The 18,554-nt window shown below is 42.9% G+C and overlaps 1 protein-coding gene across 1 annotated transcript; it reads right to left on the reverse strand.

Moving 5' to 3' along the window:
• Positions 1-7,802: 7,802 nt before the first annotated feature.
• LOC136442029 (outer dynein arm-docking complex subunit 3-like) lies at positions 7,803-18,139 on the reverse strand. The gene is made up of 14 exons (XM_066438619.1): positions 17,844-18,139; positions 16,436-16,557; positions 15,913-15,990; positions 15,129-15,296; positions 14,269-14,373; positions 13,952-14,074; positions 13,014-13,136; positions 12,524-12,563; positions 12,309-12,415; positions 10,903-11,063; positions 9,901-10,066; positions 8,842-8,985; positions 8,379-8,457; positions 7,803-8,164 (listed from the first exon to the last, which is right to left on the reverse strand). The coding sequence occupies exons 1-14, from the start codon at positions 17,929-17,931 to the stop codon at positions 8,037-8,039; spliced, it is 1,632 nt and encodes a 543-aa protein (XP_066294716.1). The 5' UTR covers positions 17,932-18,139; the 3' UTR covers positions 7,803-8,036.
• Positions 18,140-18,554: the final 415 nt, after the last annotated feature.

An 18,554-nucleotide genomic window follows, 5' to 3' on the forward strand; every position in this document is an offset into this window, starting at 1 on the left:
ATCTGTATCTGGGTATCGCTGAAGAAACCACGAAGCCTTAACGGAAGTAGATATAAAAGAAAACCAAGTTTGTTTACTCCGTTTCGACTGTACTAACATAAAACTGATCTTGAACGTCTTTGTTCGAGTTCTTCCTCGGTTTAAAAAAGGGGCTACTGTTTGACAGACAATGCAGTGACGTTCCCCACTTTAGAAGTATCCACTGGGGTTGAATGAGGGTCAGAAGGGCAGTGACGTCTTTCAGAGACTCTTGTATCGCTGGGATCTTAGGTGTAAGAAATCTGGTGAGGCGGAGAAAAGACACGAGCACAAGGAAGCAGACACTTCAGTCTGCTGTGGTAGTAGTCACGGCCAAACGGGGAGGGTTGAATGACCTGTGACGTAGTGGGGTGTAATCTCCAAGCAGATATTGTAGGGTCCGGTTCAGGTCTTCATGCTTCTTTTTAGGCTTTTTATAGCCTCCACCAGGCCTTCCTACAGGGATATGGGGGGTAGAATTCGGCAACAATATTATACAAATTGTGTAGGAGAGTCAATCTAGGAAGGGTATCATTCCCCCCTTGGACTGTGCTGGCGAATGTTACGTTTGAGGCTGTGGTGGCCAAACTTCCCTGGCAAATGCTGTACATATTCTTCCTAAAGCCAGCGTAGTTGGTCTGGCAGAGGCTAGCTTTTTATACGTCTTCCTAGTCGTCCAGGCTTCCCTTCGTTCACTCTCTCTATAGGAAGACGTATAAAAGCTTGAAAACAAACGTAAAACATTGAGCAGAACCCTTAACATCTGCTTGGAGACCAGGCGCTAGCGCGGGTATTCAGTGAGAAGGACAGATGGTGAAGAGAGGGGGCCGGGCATGGCGTCACAAATGGGCCATTCTGTCCTCGGGTCGTGGGAACAACGCGGTGCACCAGGGTCACACGACGGAGAGAGAGTGTGTGATGGCGGGGGAAAACTCTCAATGGACGGCCGGACGGCTCCACACACAGCGCCGGGGTTCTCTAAATATTGACACCCTCTAGGAGACTCGTGATATGCCGTCTCCACCCTTGAGAGACACGTCACGTGCAAGAGGGGCCCCTTTCTTGGACTGGTTTCCATGACAACGGAACCTGGGGCCAAACAAAGGAAAACCCAAATCTACCCGCATCTCTTGTAACGAACTTCATGGCTCGTGGGGGGTCTTTCTCTTGCAAAATTCAAACAAAATGATGATAATGGGTAATATTTATGATCAGGGGTGTTCCCAGGGTCAATCTCAAAAATATCACTCAGATATTGATGAGAGAAAAATCCTGGTAAAAGAAAACGGAAATTTACAAGATTTGAATCATTCGAAGTTGAAAGAATTATAATTGTATGATCTTTATAATTTCAACGTTTTTCGTCTCTTGAATGGTCTTGAATTGAAGTAGAAGACGCTTGTACTAGTTATAGCCTCTCGTATGTATTTTCTTAGCTTGTCGCCTGCAAAATACGTCTCTCTTGCTTGGTTTCATTTCGGTCAGGTCTTTGTTAAGTTTGATGTTTCTACCGTACCATCTGCCAGAAGGTCATCATCGGTAGGTTTGAAAAGTCAGTGTTGAATTCCTTAAGGTAAAGCAAGGAGGTAAAACCTCATTGGTTAAAGTGTGCATTTGTTCTTACCAGGAACTCTTGTAGACTGAAACTCGTTATCATCATTATCACATAGATTTAGATAACACTAGGAGTTATACATGTGGGTTCAAAAGGTGACAATTTGTACGATGTAATAGAACCAGCTGTCATCGCGTGCCTGTAAAGCTAGTGTGTGTTACCACGTAAGGCAGTTATACGGGTCGACTGATACAGATACATAAAAATACCCCTGTAATTCCAGAGCAAGCTGCTAGGGAGCCCAAACCTACACCACTTCTTCCTTACATCAAAAGCTATCTGCCATCCAAAAATCAAGACAATATAGCACGTCCTGGAAGAAGATACAGACAGACACACAGACAGACACAACTTGACAATGCCTCCATTTTTTTTGGAGGTAATAACAAGTAAGACGGCAAACTTGTTTCTCTAATTGTAGGCTATCACGAACAGAAGCCTGGCGAAGAAAACAGTCTGTTGTACACAGGGAGTACTGTAGTGTAGTACGTGATCTCTCTCTAAACGGTTGCCTAGCGACAACAGCTGTTCGAACAGGTGTTCTTTTCAGACGACGGTTGTTTTTTGCCCGGGGGTCGGCGGTCGGTATGCCGTCCGTCCCATCCATAGATGTCTATCTGTGTGGGAAAATACCAGCCACTAAAAACGTTATTGATTTAAATCTTGTGACCCGTCTTCACGGAAAACAAACGCTCTATTGTTTGAAGGACGCGTTGCCCTTCGATAATAACATGGTGGTCGGTTGGTGGTTGTTATGCCCGGGCGATGGCGGATGGATATCCCCAGCGGGCTTGGTGAGACGTGTGCGCTGGGGGCCACCTGTCGTTGGTAGTCGCGCCTTTGTTCCTTACCCCATCAGGTTTAAACGGTACATTGGGTCTGTTTAGATGTGAGCGTCATGTCTTTGTGAGCCTTTACGAGGCAGTGTGCAACTTAATCCGCCATAAATCTCTCGCATCTAACGGTTAAACCAAGGAGGTTTCAAACAAGTTTTGTCTCAACCGCAGAGGTTTCAGTTCTTCTTCTTTTACTGATAAATTCTTGTTTGAATTATTATAGGGGTTGAGCAATACATGTTAGTAACAAGTGGTCGAGCCCACACAAAGGTAAAAGAAAGCACAAAAGAAGTCGACGGAATTGTGTGCATAATTTTTAAACTATAGATTATAGAAAGAAAGTTAATTTCCAAGTGCATGCCAGAATGATAATTGAATTGCGTTGTTGCAATTTCAATAAAATGATTGCAAGTATACGTTAGAAACATAGGAGACGGAGATGTGACAATTGACAGCAATTGACATTATTACTCAACCAATAAAGTGGTGAGAATCGTACCACTTTGACCTCAAACGTTACTTTATTTTGAAGTATTTGTACAAGCGTACAGTGCAGTGCCAAGTGATTACATAATTGCCATGTGACAAAGAGTCACCGTATCTGGCTGTGGGACAAGACAAACAAAGAAGTTGACCTCTAACCACGTGCAACGCTGCAAGAAGCCCATGAACCTTTGTCACGAGGTGACTGCAGTGTCTTTAAACGTTGCAGAACCAACCTTATGCCATGCCTGGGCCTGATACGAGTGTTCCGGACCGTGTGATAACTATCCGGATCACACATAGGGTTCGGGAGTGTTATCACACAGGCTTCCATAGAATATTTCGAATGCATTTCTAGCATGCCGGTTGCGCCGCCGTCGGAAATTCGAATACCCGATTCGGAGATTAGAATCAATGCTGTTGCAGTTTTGTGTTCGAGGACACAAAACTCCCTCAACTTCTGGCGCATTCCGCATTGAAATGTGTGTTTTCTCGGGTGGGTATGACTAAGGTATGACATAAATAAAATACAACACGTTGTATTCCGCATCACCCTCGGTCCCAGCCCTCCCGCGGGTCGGATCACGAAATACTGATACAAGATTACTTAATTGGATATCGCAGTGGTGTTGTCACCGAATTAACCTTTAGCACACTATAAGATAGCCGTTTGGCACCCTATTCTCTATTGGTTACAGAGTTAGGCAGCAGGGAGAAGGTTAGAACCAACAGTAATTACAGTAATTAAAACCATTTATGATAAAGTCGGCGTAATATAGGTGTCATCAAGTATAACTTCATCACTTGAAAGTTCATCTGTGTTGGTAGAAGTCATTATGAATCAAGATTGAACTGTAATTGCCAACACAACAAAATGGACTTACCTTGTTCATTCATTGACAAAGACTGGAGTTGAACAGTCGAAAATTTGGGTAAGTCCAATTTTTGTGTTGGCAATTACAGTTAAACCTTGGTTCAGAAGTATAACTTCAACTGTCATTAAAGATATTAAGATAGACAAGAGATATATAAAATCGACTTAATGAATATATACAGATAGCAGGTCCATAGCAGTTGGCGGCGGGCCAGATACGGTATGCAAGAGTTCAAATACCGATTAGTTTTGATTCTCGGACAGTTCAGTTTATGATTGTTCCGAGGCACTTTGCCAGTGATCTCAGCTCTGGGTAGTAGCAGCCAGTCCCTATTGATTAAAGGAAACCCAGGCAATAAAAGGGCCCGAAAATTTTGAATTTTGAAAGTCTACTTATTTAGTCGATTCTATACATGGTTATATCGTACAATACTATCACAATGTATAGCGACGTCCATGATGGAAAAATACGCTGTCGTTTTGATGTGAGAACTCAAATGAAGTCTTCGCCTGGGTTTCAGTGTAAGCTCGCGAAACTAAGGGGATCATCGTACGGCACGTTTTTGCGAGGTTTTAAAATGCTCAAAGTACGCGTATGAAGTTATTTCACAAATGAGCTGAACAATGTTAATAAATGTCACTACCGTAAAGATTTCAGCATTTTTTATTCATATTCTATTTCCATTTTTTCGGCACTAATATTACTTTGGTTGCCTTTAAAACTATCAGCGATCAGCATGTTAGTCATAGCCTGGGTGCCATCCTATTTCTACCGGGGCTCCTACACTCGCTACCCTCAAAAAATATTTTTTGAGGGTAGCGAGTGTAGGAGCCCCGGTAGAAATAGGATGGCACCCAGGCTATGTTAGTCATACTTAGACCGCCTTAATAAGACATCACGGTGGATCATCGTATTCGTCTTGGTCGTGAGCCTCAAAGGGAAATCCGCAGAAATCTATCCTTTTCCATTTCCGGTTGTGGTGTGTTTTCGAGGAGCCCGTTACATGTTTGTTCTGCGTACCGGACAGTGACGGGTACACAGGCGGACACTGGTCCATGCGAAACGGGAAGGAATTCAACCACGGTTCCGTGGTAAAAACAATCTTGTGTTTTCATAAGGACGCATTCAAGACAAAACTGCGGGACAGAATGTAAACAAACCACAGCTTGCTTCAACGGAAGGACAGAGGGGTACCGAAAACAAGAGGAAACGCTATGTGAGCGGAACAGGGGTTTCGTTGTTTGAACAGTCGCTAATTTAAATCCAAAACGTCAACTGTATTCGTGACTAGTCAACCAGTAAAGCACTTAAAGCTAAATCTAGTATTTTTATCGACCGCTGTGATTTTCAAAGGAAAATGTTACAATGTTAGCAAAAATGAACGAGGAATATAATTTACTAAAAAATGTCAACAAAATGTGTGATGGACAAAGATTTATGATTTGTTAAGGTCGCTGTTTTAACAAGGTACAATGAAGCATCAAATAATTAAGTTGTCAAAGTTTCAATGGATTGCTCAGTTTGAGTGACGGACGTAATAATTACTTTAACATCTTCATCCGACCAGTGAAACGGAGACGAGAGACAATCCAAACATCCTGACTTGTCAGGAACAGGTGTCGTTTTACGTGTAAGTCGTACAAAGTAGCGATGTGTTATCTGTTGGAGTAAGGGCTTAAATAAACGTAAACATTACAGGGACGTGTATACATGTCAATGGTGTTTTTTTCAGTTATCATTTCTGTTGAGTTATTGGTGATTTTACGTTTTAATGAATGAATGAATGAAGACCTTTACTGTACAACCCTTACCATGCTTACCGTGTACACATAGGTCAAAATGTCAAAGAATGTCTAGACATTAGAACAAATTTTAGAAATAATACGTTGGACTCAACATGTTGATTTACTCATATCTATTTATATACATTTACATATAGGTTAATTCATTTGTATCCAATTGACTGTATGTATGTATAGATGTAGTTAACGTTACGAAAGTCGCTGTACTTTTGTTGTGTCAATAAAGATTTCTTTATAACCGAGCTAAGAACAGGTCACAAGAAAGACCAAACATAAACATGTTTGCAAAATTATCGTAGTCTAGTCTAGTCAAATTTGTCTTCTTCTCGCCTCTTGGTAACGGTGAAAATGTAGGATTGTATGGCTTTAGCTATAGTCAGTTTGTGATAGATTTTTTTCAGTGCTAATCATATGTCTAAATATGTATACTTTCTATATAACTAGATAGGGTTTTTCTATTGTTAACATACTAGTACATAGTACAATCTACGATAAAGTGCATTCGATCTTCTACCACGTTTAAGGTACAAAATTGTCAGATTCATAATAAATTATATCATGTTCGTAAAAAATTACAAATTCTATTTGTATTCATTGTCTGGATTTTTCCTGATTCTTTCATAGTTCTATCAGCAATGGTTGTATTCCATTTGTAGTAGATTCGAGTCGCACTTTGATGAATTGTCTGCTATTGTTCTTACATAATCACTCTATCCACTTATGTACCGTTAGGTATAGTAATATAGGTCTCTATTGTGGGTTTCTATTGTTATGTTTTCGGTAATAAATCATGGAGTTTGTGTAAAGCCATGACAAAGTGTGGGACCGCTGGAATAATAGTTTCCCGTAGTTCGTTTATTGTGAATTAATGAGGGTCATTCATACAGTACAACTAATCTTATTAGCTAGTGTAACGAGTATAACGGACTTTGTGCTTCGCGGATGGTTACAGAATAGGGACCAATCATGGAGTGAATAGAACACCAGACTTTTTACCTTCACACGTACACATGACGCTAGAAATGTGAATTAGAGCATTAAAATTAGAACATTGTCAATTTAATCTTCCATGCTTATCGTTAAAGGCAGTGTCTCATAAGAACGTATACTTGTAAAATACGCAGAAATAGATTAGGGAGAGAGGGGGCCAGAAAGAGACGCAGAGAGAGAGAGAGAGAGAGAGAGAGAGAGAGAGAGAGAGAGAGAGAGAGAGAGAGAGAGAGAGAGAGAGAGAGAGAGAGAGAGAGAGAGAGTGAAAAAGAGACAGATAAACATAGACAGAGAGACAAAGTAAGAGAGTGACAGACAGCCAGACAGACTGACAGATAGACATATACACACTGACACACACACTGACACACACACACACACACACACACACATACACACACACACACACACACACACACACACACACACACACACACAAAGACACTTTACAAAGACACACACAACGATGCAAACATACATACATGCACACATACATATAGAGAGGGAGGGAGGGAGGGAGGGAGAGAGGGAGGGAGAGAGAGAGACGGGCAAAGTAAGTGGAGAGAAAGAGTGTGTAAGATCATTAAGAGAGAACACAGTATAACGGCCCAGCTCCATTCAATAACAGTGTTGTGTTTTGCCCATCTCACATCCCAAGCTCGCCACCAACACCACAGCGTCTGCTACTGTATTTACAGGTAAATCCGCTGTGCTGAGGTGGACAGTTTCCCGACAGGTGTACCCACCGGGCGGAACACGCTAAAGAAACACCTGCCGGTCACATCACCTGAGTCTGCTCACCTGGAATCACAACCTACCGGCCAGCAGGTCAATGACCCGCATCAGGTGTCCCTTCCTACCCTAATCTGTGCAGTAATGACTTATTTGGTCTGTCCTCAAACAAAAGCACGTCCTCACTACCCCTGACAAGGCAACATGGTATGTATATATTTTAAAAATCTAAGGAGGTTATCGGTCTTCGAATTCTTAGGAGGTGGCATTCGCGTTTGGAATGGATTCATATGATTTTTGTTGTTGTGAATATGCATTGCCACTGGGAAGAAGTTGCTAAATATTTGGTAATTTTTTTTTCAAAATGGAAGACCCACGGATATATTTGGTAGCATTTGTAAGAGCACTCAGTACAGCTAGACAGACTCAGAAAGCAAGTGACTTGAACAGGTTGATTGTCAACATGAGACATCTTGGTCTCGTGCATGGAGTCCAGATGTACTGCAGTGCACCTGGCGATTTTATTGAGTATTGCAGGTAACGGAAATCTCACACCAATACATGTGTATTACCAAAGGAGTAGAAATCACAGTATCAACAGTGGACGTAAGCCCCAACTAAAAGTCTTTTTTACTTCAAAATTTGAAGAAGAATACAACATCATTTCAAGCGAGAGGTGTGCCGTCTAGTTCTTGGACTTCTTGGTCTTCTTCTTCTTGGGTCTGTGCACGTCCAGCAGTTCGTCTCCCAGCCGCTTGATGTCGCTGCGGGACAGGGCCTCCTCGTGCTCCTGAGACTCATACTCGTACGTTTCTGAGAATAATGGGGGAGAAAGACTAGGAATTAAAGGTCCCTTTTGTAAGATATTTTCGTACATAATACACTCCTTTACGTTTGGGACCGCATTGTAAACACTGTACTTTTGGGACCACATCTATAAGCAGCGACACCTATGCTGCAGTGCAAAGTACAAATTCTACTTCTTCATCTTACAAGACAAACTAAGAAGGACAGAAGATCTACTCACCTTCATATTCCGACTCCTCCTTCTCCACTGTGATCCTCAAATTGTCCTGACGCAGGCCACCTTCCAGGAATGCCTGGAACTGCAGCCGACAGTGAAAGGATTTTGAGCATAGAAAACACATGTAACGTTAGTGTCATACCAAGGAGGTTAAACCTCCTTGGTCATACATATATAGACGTAACAAATACATGGGCGCATCCAAATTGATCTACGTCAGCAGTTTTTCCCCTAGCGGTTCAATAGAATCGAACTATATTTCAGCAAAGAAACTACTCCTCGGAACCAGGCGAAATAAGTTACCTGCCACAAAGCAAACGAAGCCAGCAGACTTCCTAGCTTGCCTTTTTTGTGATTAAATTACGTTGTTTGCTGATCATATGTCAGTTTGTCCGAGATTTCTTATTTTCTAGCCCTTGGCTTCTGACTTGCAGATAAGATCAAGTGCGTTGGGTCGTGCACCTACCCCAGAGCTCGCCATCTTCTTGTCCCTCTCCGCCCCTGGCGGCCCGACCTTGAGCTGCACCTGTTTCATCAGGAGCAGCAGCTTCTGTTCGCACACGTCTAGATGGTCTCGCACCTCCATCTTACTCACCGGGACCGGGAACTTCTGTGGCATAAGAAATGAAGTAGTAGTTTGTAACACTGGAAGGCGATATTCAGTAGCAGGCATAGGCACGTCATCATAGCATTCAGTAGTTTACATTCAGTACTAAGGGCAGGGACAATATACTAGTAGTCAGTGTGAACGTAGTAGTAGTAGTGCACTGTGGACCAAACGCGGTCTACATCAATATTATAAGAAGAAAGAAAAGGTTAGCTTCAACCCAAACGTTACATTCAGCACCAAGGACAGGGACAATGACGCCAGAGGGAACATTTAAGAGTACACTAGTACTATGTATAACTAGTGCACCGACCAAGCGCGGTCTAACGTTATAACATCAGAGGTAGAAAGAAAAGATTATTTTCCGCTCTAACGTTACATTCAGTACCAAGGACAGTGGCAGCAATATTACTGTGAACGTTTTACGTTCACCAGCAATATACAGCACATTAAGCGCGATCTACGCCAACATCTAGAAGCAGGTGGAGCCGTGGGCTGAGTGCGCCCCCGGTCCAGGACACGACTGGAATCGAGTCGCATCGCCCTATGGGAGGGGGGCGTAAAGTCGGTGACCCCGTCTGTGAGGGGTTGTGCGTTAGCCTCAAGCGCCATCATGAACCTCTGCACGTAAAAGAACCCAACACACTTATCGAGAAGAGTTGGGGTGACTCGGTGTGCTTGACCAAAAATATGCGAGCCGGTGCGAAACCGCATTGCACTAATAGCTAAAGAAAAAGCGTCATGTTGTATCCTGAGTCTGAGGTCGCCCCTTTTACCTTACCATGTACTCAGCACCAAGGACAGGGAAAACGTTGCAATTGTGTTTTCAACAGTGATGTGCAGCGTATGTAAAGCGCGGTCTACACTCTACATCGACCTCAGAAGCGGGAAGAAAGGCTTCTGAAGCCTTCCCCTCACCTTGACGCTGATCTTGACTGCGTTGAGTTTGTCCATGAGGTTGTGGATGCCGATGGTGGCCTGTGTCAGCACGCTCTGTGTCCGCTCCAGCCTGGTCAGCGCGCCGGAGGACCGCCCCTCTTCCTGCTTCAGGTGGTCTCCCATCTGTTCCAACAGAAGTGCGTTCCTAACAGGGAAGTAAAGCAGAAACAAGGAACCATTTACCTATATCTTGACTTTAAAGAATCCATGAAACTTGTAGAATTGACTCTGCGTCTTTTCCAAAATGTAGCCTCTTCTTCCTTTGACAGCAGCGGGTTTCTGGCAGAGGTAACTATTAGGTAAAGGTAGTCCCATGGCATTTGTTTAGGCTTTAGGGGCGGTGGGTTGTTATTCACTGACTGTGTCTAGGGCACGGTATTAGAAGGTGAAGCCCAACCCTCTACTTCCATCGCCTTTTACCTCCCCAACCGAAGCCAGGTACCCATTTTTACACCTGGATGGAGTGAGGAAAGTCGTGTTCAGTACCTTTCCCAAGGGCACAACAGATCGGTGGCATGTCAAACCCAGAACCTCAAACACCCTAACCGTTATGCCAACACGACGCCACAGAGAAGTGGATCAAAGACAAGGAAACATATTTCCCTTAGTTTGAAATCAACGAATCCCCAATTCAAAATTTTATTCAGTTGCTTGAGTAATTATTTTTGGCGAATCCCCAAGGCCTTAGATAATCGTGGCTCTGAAGATCCCACATTCTTCCAAAATGTAGTCTCTTCTGTGGAAACAAAACGTTACTCAGGACCAAATCAGGAATAAATATAAAGTGTTGTTTATCTGGTTCAACACGCAATTCGCGGTTGTTCTTATAGGTAGAGGGCTATCTTCCATTCCCATACACAGCCTTTTTACACAGTAATCTCTGGAAGAGACGGTCGCTAGACTTGACGGTGTGAAGCCAAGGATTGAGATCCGAAGTACATGTAAACTGTAGTGTTATTGCTGTCATTCTAACCCACTCACTGTGAGAGCACGGCCTCCCCGCTGTACTTGAGCTCGGAGAACTCGGCGGTGAACCTATTCTTCTCCTCCCGCAGCTTGGCCCTGAGCTGCTCGGCGTCCCGGCTCTGTTTCTCCAGGTGCCGGGTCGTGCCGTCCTGCGTCTGGAACTGCCACACGATGTCCTGGGGAGAGGAAACATGTCAATGGTACGAGGGGTGAATGAGTCCTCGGCCTCACCCAGAAATAAGGTGCACAACTTAGATATCGGGGAATAATATTAAAGTATACAGGCTTTTATGAATGTCTACCTAAATTCAGATCATTGTGATCATTACTTTGCAGGCAACACCCAGTAAAGTGAGGTAGAGGGATAAAGACATGGACAATTGAGCTGCGACCTGAGGTGTGCTGGCCAACTTGCGATGCTGAAAGTCAGATACCCACTTCTTTTTAGTTGAAATAAGAAGGGAATGTTCAGGAAACATTTTTACAATGTATTCGAAGATTTTATGCCGATTTATGGCATTCATGGCACCAGGAGCTCGACTCACTCAGCTCTGATCACAATTCAACCTGTTTTTTTGTTCTGATTTTAAAATGGACGTCAACTGGAAAGTAATGACCACAATAATTTTAAGATTTGTGGATATTGCTAAAAGACGTCACATTCTACGTAATTATGCCACGAAATGTGAGTTGTGCGCCTTATTTCTGGGTGAGGCCAAGAATTTATTGATCACCCCTCGTATATATATATATATATATATATATATATGTAGTATGCGTAGTTGCGATAATGTTTCTAGCTACAGAAAGTGAATATCGTAGCACATAAGCTTGATTTTGCGTCAAAGCTGTGAATAGATTTCCTCGACTAGCTGTAGAAAAACATGGAAAACAATACCTTATAATCAAATCTAGCAAACCTTGGATTACCAATTCTCTGAAGACACTGACCCTGCCCTAGGCCTCTCCAAGGAACTGTTATTTTTTCAGAGACTTTAATCTTGGTAATCGATATCTTTTTTTTCTTTGTAGATGTTTTATTTACTTGAATTCCAATGTCATAACATGTTTAGCATGAAAGTTCACCTGTGTTGGTAGAATTCATTTTTAACAAGGCTAAACTTTTCGTCCAACACTGTAAGAGAAATTGGGAATGAACCCATGCTTCCGAATTCCCAAATTTTCGGTTGACTCCATCAACCCTGTTCACGGAATGACCCGACTACTGCAGCGTGACGTCAGCGACACGTGATCGCAGCAGTGGGTCATATGTGCCAGATAACTTGTGCCTCCCCCCGTCTCTTTCATAACATGTAGTTCTAGTTCTTTCTCAACGGTATCAGTGCTAGCATGTAGTCTCTGTCCATATACGCCCCTGTATCCGAACTGACGTTAATAAAAGTTTGATTGCTGTCACCTACGTTAATGTCGAAGACGACGGTTGCCTCCTTGATCAGTCTGAAGGCCTCCTCGTACGTCTGGATCAGTTCCGCACTCTTGGTGATGGACAGGCCGGGCACGGGGTTGTCTTTGGAAGAGAAATGGTAACATATTAGAGGATATTCTGGCACTAAAGGTTCTTTCATCAGAAATTTGCAAGATTTGTAGTGGTGAAGTATGAATCATTGATACTTACCGTGGGCATGGTCGTCGGCATGGAAGGTGGCTCGTTGGGCCTGGAGAGGAAAAAAACAGGGCACAAAGAATGTCGGTAAATAAGATATAACTCATCGTAAGGACTGCACATGTACATCTTTATACACTTATTTCCCAACATTGCTTCTTCTTTTGTTGTTTGCCAATGGTCTTCTTCATAGACATGTTTATATCAAAGTATAATGGTAATCTCCACAGGTATGGCTATGTAGCGCAATGCCGCTTTTCTTACAATGTATTGTTCACAGCGATGATGGATAGAAATATTCCTGACACCTTCCTCAGGGTAAGTCTGACTGGTTCACTTTGCACTGCAGCTATAGGTGTCGCTGCTGACAGATGCGGTACCCTGAGGCGGGTGATAGACAGTCACCGAAACGTCGGTTGAATAAAACATTGGGTTGTCTTTTTATTACATAAAGCATCCTTCTGTGCACGAGATTGTGTGCCGTCTCCATGACAACGCTCACCCGTTTCTCGGCCTTCTCCGCGAACTCCTTCTGTTTCTCCACCTGTTTCTTCTTCTCGTTGAGCGTCTGTTCACGCATGCGCTTTGCCTCGAAGTGGGCCTGCTCCTGTTTCTGCAGATCCGACTGTGATACAAACAGGAAGTGACGTTATTATACTTCCTGTCTGAGGGAGAAGTGTACAGTGTAAAGTTCTTTAAAATTTCACAAAGTTGTCGACAGAGACGTTTAAGTTAAACCTAGAAGGAATACAGTAAGGATGGAAGAATTGATGAACAGCATTTGATTTTGTTCAACTGTCTAACAATTTTATACGCTTTGTTCTTTGTATTTGATTTAGTTGTACTCAATATAAACGGACTCCAGGAAGAATATTCAAATAGAAAAATGAAATTTGTGAAAATTGAACACTAATGGAGATCTGAATAAAACAAACAAACAAACAAACAATTAAGTGGGTGAACGCAACAGCAGATAGCCTCTTCCAGGCTCCAGAGGCAGCTGGAAAGAGTAGAAATTGGCCAAATAGACAGAAAAACATGCAAGAGGTCTGCTATAGGGGTACAGTTTGCCGCTCTAGGATGGCAGATTTGACCCTCTCTCCGTAGCCGACTACCTTAGCATACTATTAACTCTTTTTGGCCAATTTCTACAATTTTCCCAGCCATCCGTGGGGCCTGGCAGAGGCTAAACAGCAGAAAACAGCCTTCTATACCAAACGACCCCCCATTTCAGCACCAAGGACAACGCCCGCGGACGCACCGCCACTTCAGTTCTGGCCCCAGCGGAGCGCGCTAGGGAGGCTCGAAGTGGGCTATTTTAACAATCCATCCATTGTCTTCATCCATTGTTTTTATAAAAGAAAAAGACAATGGCTTGGGGCGGGTTAATACCGTTGGATGTATTAGTAACCATACATCAGCATCGGAGTCCCCCGTTACCTTGGCGGCTTCCCTGGACAGCTGCGCGTCCTGCTGGATGGACCGCAGCTCCGCCAGCTCCTTGTCCTGAGCGCGGATAGCCAGCTCCATGGCGTCTAGCTTCTCTGGGAACACCAGGCTTTCCTGGAAAGACGAAACTACAATTTACTACATGTACTTATCGACTATGATACATTTGCTCCACATGCACGCACACACGCACACACACACACGCACGCACGCACACACACACACACCAATATGACCATCCAAAACAACAGTACACTAAACATAAAGCCATTCACATTAATGTAAATGGGTACAAAGTTCTTTCTGACCTCCTTAAGGTAGTGCAGGATCTCCTCGTAAGTGTGACGGATGTTCTTGGCGGTGTTGATCCGGATCCGCATCTTGTCGATCCGGTTCTCCAGCTGTCGGATCACCTGAAAGATTGCATACTTGTATTTAATTTTACATTTCAAAACCTTTTTATCGATGGACAAGTATGGAAAACATTCTTTCCTAAAGAGGACAACAATTGCTTTCACAAACAAGACGTTAAAGGAAACCCAAGCAATATTTGGGCCCAAAAATCGGATTTTGAAAGTCAATTATTTAGTCATTTCTATACACGATTAGTTCAAACAACACTATCACAATTTATAGCAACGTCCATGATGCAAAAATATGACTTCGTTGTGATGTGAGAACTCACTGAAAATCGTCGCCAGGGTGTTCGTAGGCTCGCGAAACTAAGGGAACCATCGTATGCATGAAGTTATTACGTAAATGTGCTCAACACTGTTAGTAAATGTCACTACCATAAAGATTTCAGCATTTTTTAATTTCCATAATTTGGGCCCTAATATTGCTTTGGTTGCCAAAAGAAGACTGTCAAGACAGGCATCAGGATGAAAAGGCGGAAAGAAAAGTGCTACAATCAACACTCGAAACGGAAATTGAACCCTTTATCCGAACTACGATATACAGATACGTGTAACGTTACATTGTATATACAGATGCCGTACTGAAATGATCTCAGATGTTTAGTTTCTGTTTGTTTTGTTCGTCTCTAGCTCTACAGAGTTCTACCGGTTCACTTTTTCACCAGACATTAGGTCTCATGTGGTTCAAATATAAAACAAGACGAAGCCATTTATCTGCTTGGAACTTAATTGAAGCTGATCATGATGCTGACCTGTTCCTGGTCGATGTCCTTGGGTCCCTTTGACCCGGCCAGCTCCATGGAGTCCAGCAGGGTTTGCAGGTCGCGCAGGCGCTGTTCACACATGCTCCGCTGGTGCTGCATGGCGTTGTACCGCTTAGCGTCCTCACAACCCTTCTGGTCCATCAGGTCTATGGCTTTCTGGAGGATGATAGGGGCGAGAAATCGTCAAAGTTAATAACATGTCCAGACATGTCCCTGAAGCTCAACTGATGGCAGCCTCACATACACAGTTAAGCTCCCTGTTCCACTTAGTTGGAAACTGAGAGACTCCGGTTAAAATCCTGGGCAAGGACATCGGTTGCAACCTCACCAAAATCGGGGTCGAGGAGTTGCCTCGAGCACGTTAAGGGGGGGGGGGGCAGGGTCAAGCAACCCCTTCCCGTAAGAATATACCCTCCAACAGAAACCGCAAGGAAACTTGCTGACTTATGTGCCATTAGGCATTACAAGGTGAACAATACCAATAGCGAACTGCCATTAGGCATTACAAGGTGAACAATACCAATAGCGAACTGACAGATACTGCTCGCATCGAATAAACGACGTTTCGTACTACATATTGAAAGTATGTCCAAATCTAGATAGATGTAAAATATAGGTGTATGATTCAAGCATCTAACAGCTTTTCACACAGTAACTGTCAAGTTCATCCCACAAGATCATAGTCTCTGACGTCTTGTGTATCATCATTTGTTTTCCTTTGCTAGGTATTATTTATATATGTTGTGCGAATTCGTAACCAGTATGCCCTAACCTTAGCGGTGTTCCTGAGCATGGCCAGTCGGGTCGTCTTCCGCTCCTGAAACACCTGGTTAATCACCTCCCCGTCTCGCTGGAAAGACAAACATGTACAACTAAAGCGAACAGAAATCAATTAATAAAACAAATGCTAAATACAAACGTTACGTTGCCCAAGACCATACCAAAATTAGGACTTTTAACGTTTGCGGCACCCAAAATGTTTATGAATGAAACATTCCACACAATTTGTCAATACATGTTTGGCTGGTATGCCTCGATAATAAGGTGAAAACGACATTCAGAAAGTTAGGCTAGTAAATAAGACCAGTCATTGCGCCTTAATTCAGTGTAGTACACATCATATCCAGTGGACATAAGCCTTATACATAAGGCGAAACAAATTTGAGACAGTCTAGTTTTGTTTTAGGGCAGTACATAGACCTGTCCTAACGTTCTCTGACTTGCGAGACTTGCTAAGGTAAGAAGATTGAGACAGTCTAGTTTTGTACTACAGTAGTAAACAGACATGTCCTCACGTTCTGTGACTCTGCCAGCGCGACCCTCTGCTCCTTGTTGCCGGCGTGCAGTGCCAGGACCAGGCTCTCGTTCTTAGCGATGGCGCGCTGGGACGCCTCATAGTACGCCTGTCTGTCGCGGTCTGGGTAATTGAATACGAAAATTCTTTATAATGTTTACTGTACAGATGGAAATCAACAAATGACATTTACTTCTCTGTACCGCTAACTTGTCAATACGTTTTGAAAAGGACCGAATCACGGGACCGAAAATTTGAGCGAATGTCATTTCATAATCATCCAAGGAAACACTAACAAGATTGGCAACATAAAAAGATGTTGCCATGGCGACGGTGGTCTCTGTTAACATTTTCGTTTTTAGCCCACATGCAAATAAGGACCTCGCATAAATCATCAGTCGATCACCTTCTCTACCAAAAGAACACAAGTTGTCCAATCCAATGTATGAAAATCTTGTTTTCACAAAAAAAAGATATCGTACCATTTCCTCATAAATTATGTAGATGAGGCCCTCTATGCAAGATTTGTGTCTAATAGTGGCCACATTTACTTAACTTCCAAATGGTGCAAAAATGAAATCCCCACCATTTACCACTATGGATTTATAGTGTTTTGTCATTAATTATGCAAATTAAGTATCAATTTGCATAATTGATATCTATCGATATTTATCTCTTTCTCAGTTACATATGTCGTGTTTGAGAGTCATATAATAGAATGCAGCTGATTTATTAACTGTCCTCATTGATTATGCAAATTTGCATTTTTGCATGATTTACATATGATTATGTAAATCATCACTTAAGCCATCTACACACCAAAAATTATGATGATCCGTCATCCCCTTCTTGCGTTATTCTCTTTCAAAGTTTGAGTCAAAATCAGCTCCTGCAGTTCCAAAAAAAGCCGTTAGGGGGTCCAAATCTACAGGACATATTTTCCTAACAAAGAGCTATCCATCACTTAAAAAGCATGACTATAGCATGTTCAGGAGACGAGATTTGAAAAGTGAAAGTTCCCTGCAGTACCATAGAAAGTCGCTAGGGGGCCCAAAATCCAATCATTACAAGGTCTCCCACAGACCTACCCACCTACAAAATATGAAGACAATAAATCCAGGCATTCTTGAGTTATCGTCCCATGGACTTTCACATTCCTGTACAATTCCTAGAATTCTTGCAATCTGCACACAATATAGTAAAAATTTGGCTCGCCCCTGAGGCGTCGCCAAAAACGTTTCCATTTTTGGTTGGCCATTGCTGTGCTCATTGTTCTCCTCCAATCAACTGTCACTACATAAAGAAACAGTAAGGCTTTTTTGTATCGCCACCAAGGCGTTGCTTGATGTTAATGCACACACAAGAGGAGAAAGTTACAACTGACTCTCGTAAGGTAGTTATAAGCTCACCTTTCAGGGAAAGTTTCGACTTCAACTGGTCGATCTGATCATGCGCAGTCCACCCCTGCATGCTCTGGAAGTCTGGTCGGCTCCTCATGACGTCACTGGTTACAATTTCCCGCAAAAAAACAAGAAATGTCCCGTCTTTTTACCTCAGGAACACCCCGAAACTGATGGACCAACTACTTGCTGTTGTTTCTAGACGTTGTTGTCTCCAAAACAGTCGTCACATAGAGGAAGAACAATGCCGTTCCAGAACGCCAAGTTTTGAACGTAAACTAATAAAACAACGTCCACAATATTTCCACAGACCCTCTGAAAAACATTAATTCTCAATGATAACACATACACAACGTCCCTTTTAATAGTTAAAATCAATTGTTGTTCCGTAAAAGGTTTTTTTTTTCAACTTTGTGAAGTCACTGAAAACTTCAGTAAGTGACGTCATCTTCGGATGGAAGCGGTGCATCGTGGGATACAAGATGGCCGCTGGCGGGTGATTCGGAATTCTTCGGTATCTGTCGTCTGATTTTGCAACGAATTCTGGACTTTATGTCCCTTTTTACGCCTTAAGATCAAGTAAACTTATATAAGACATACTTCAGATTATTTAAAGTTACGCTAAAGTTTCTTATTGAACGAGTGTGAGTCGAAAGACACAGTTTTATCGAAAGTTTCGATGCCCCCCTCCCCACGATTTTTGTCCCCAACTGGCCCAAC

Source organism: Branchiostoma lanceolatum, chromosome 9 (genome assembly GCF_035083965.1).
Source record: "Branchiostoma lanceolatum isolate klBraLanc5 chromosome 9, klBraLanc5.hap2, whole genome shotgun sequence".
NCBI classification, from domain to species: domain Eukaryota; kingdom Metazoa; phylum Chordata; class Leptocardii; order Amphioxiformes; family Branchiostomatidae; genus Branchiostoma; species Branchiostoma lanceolatum.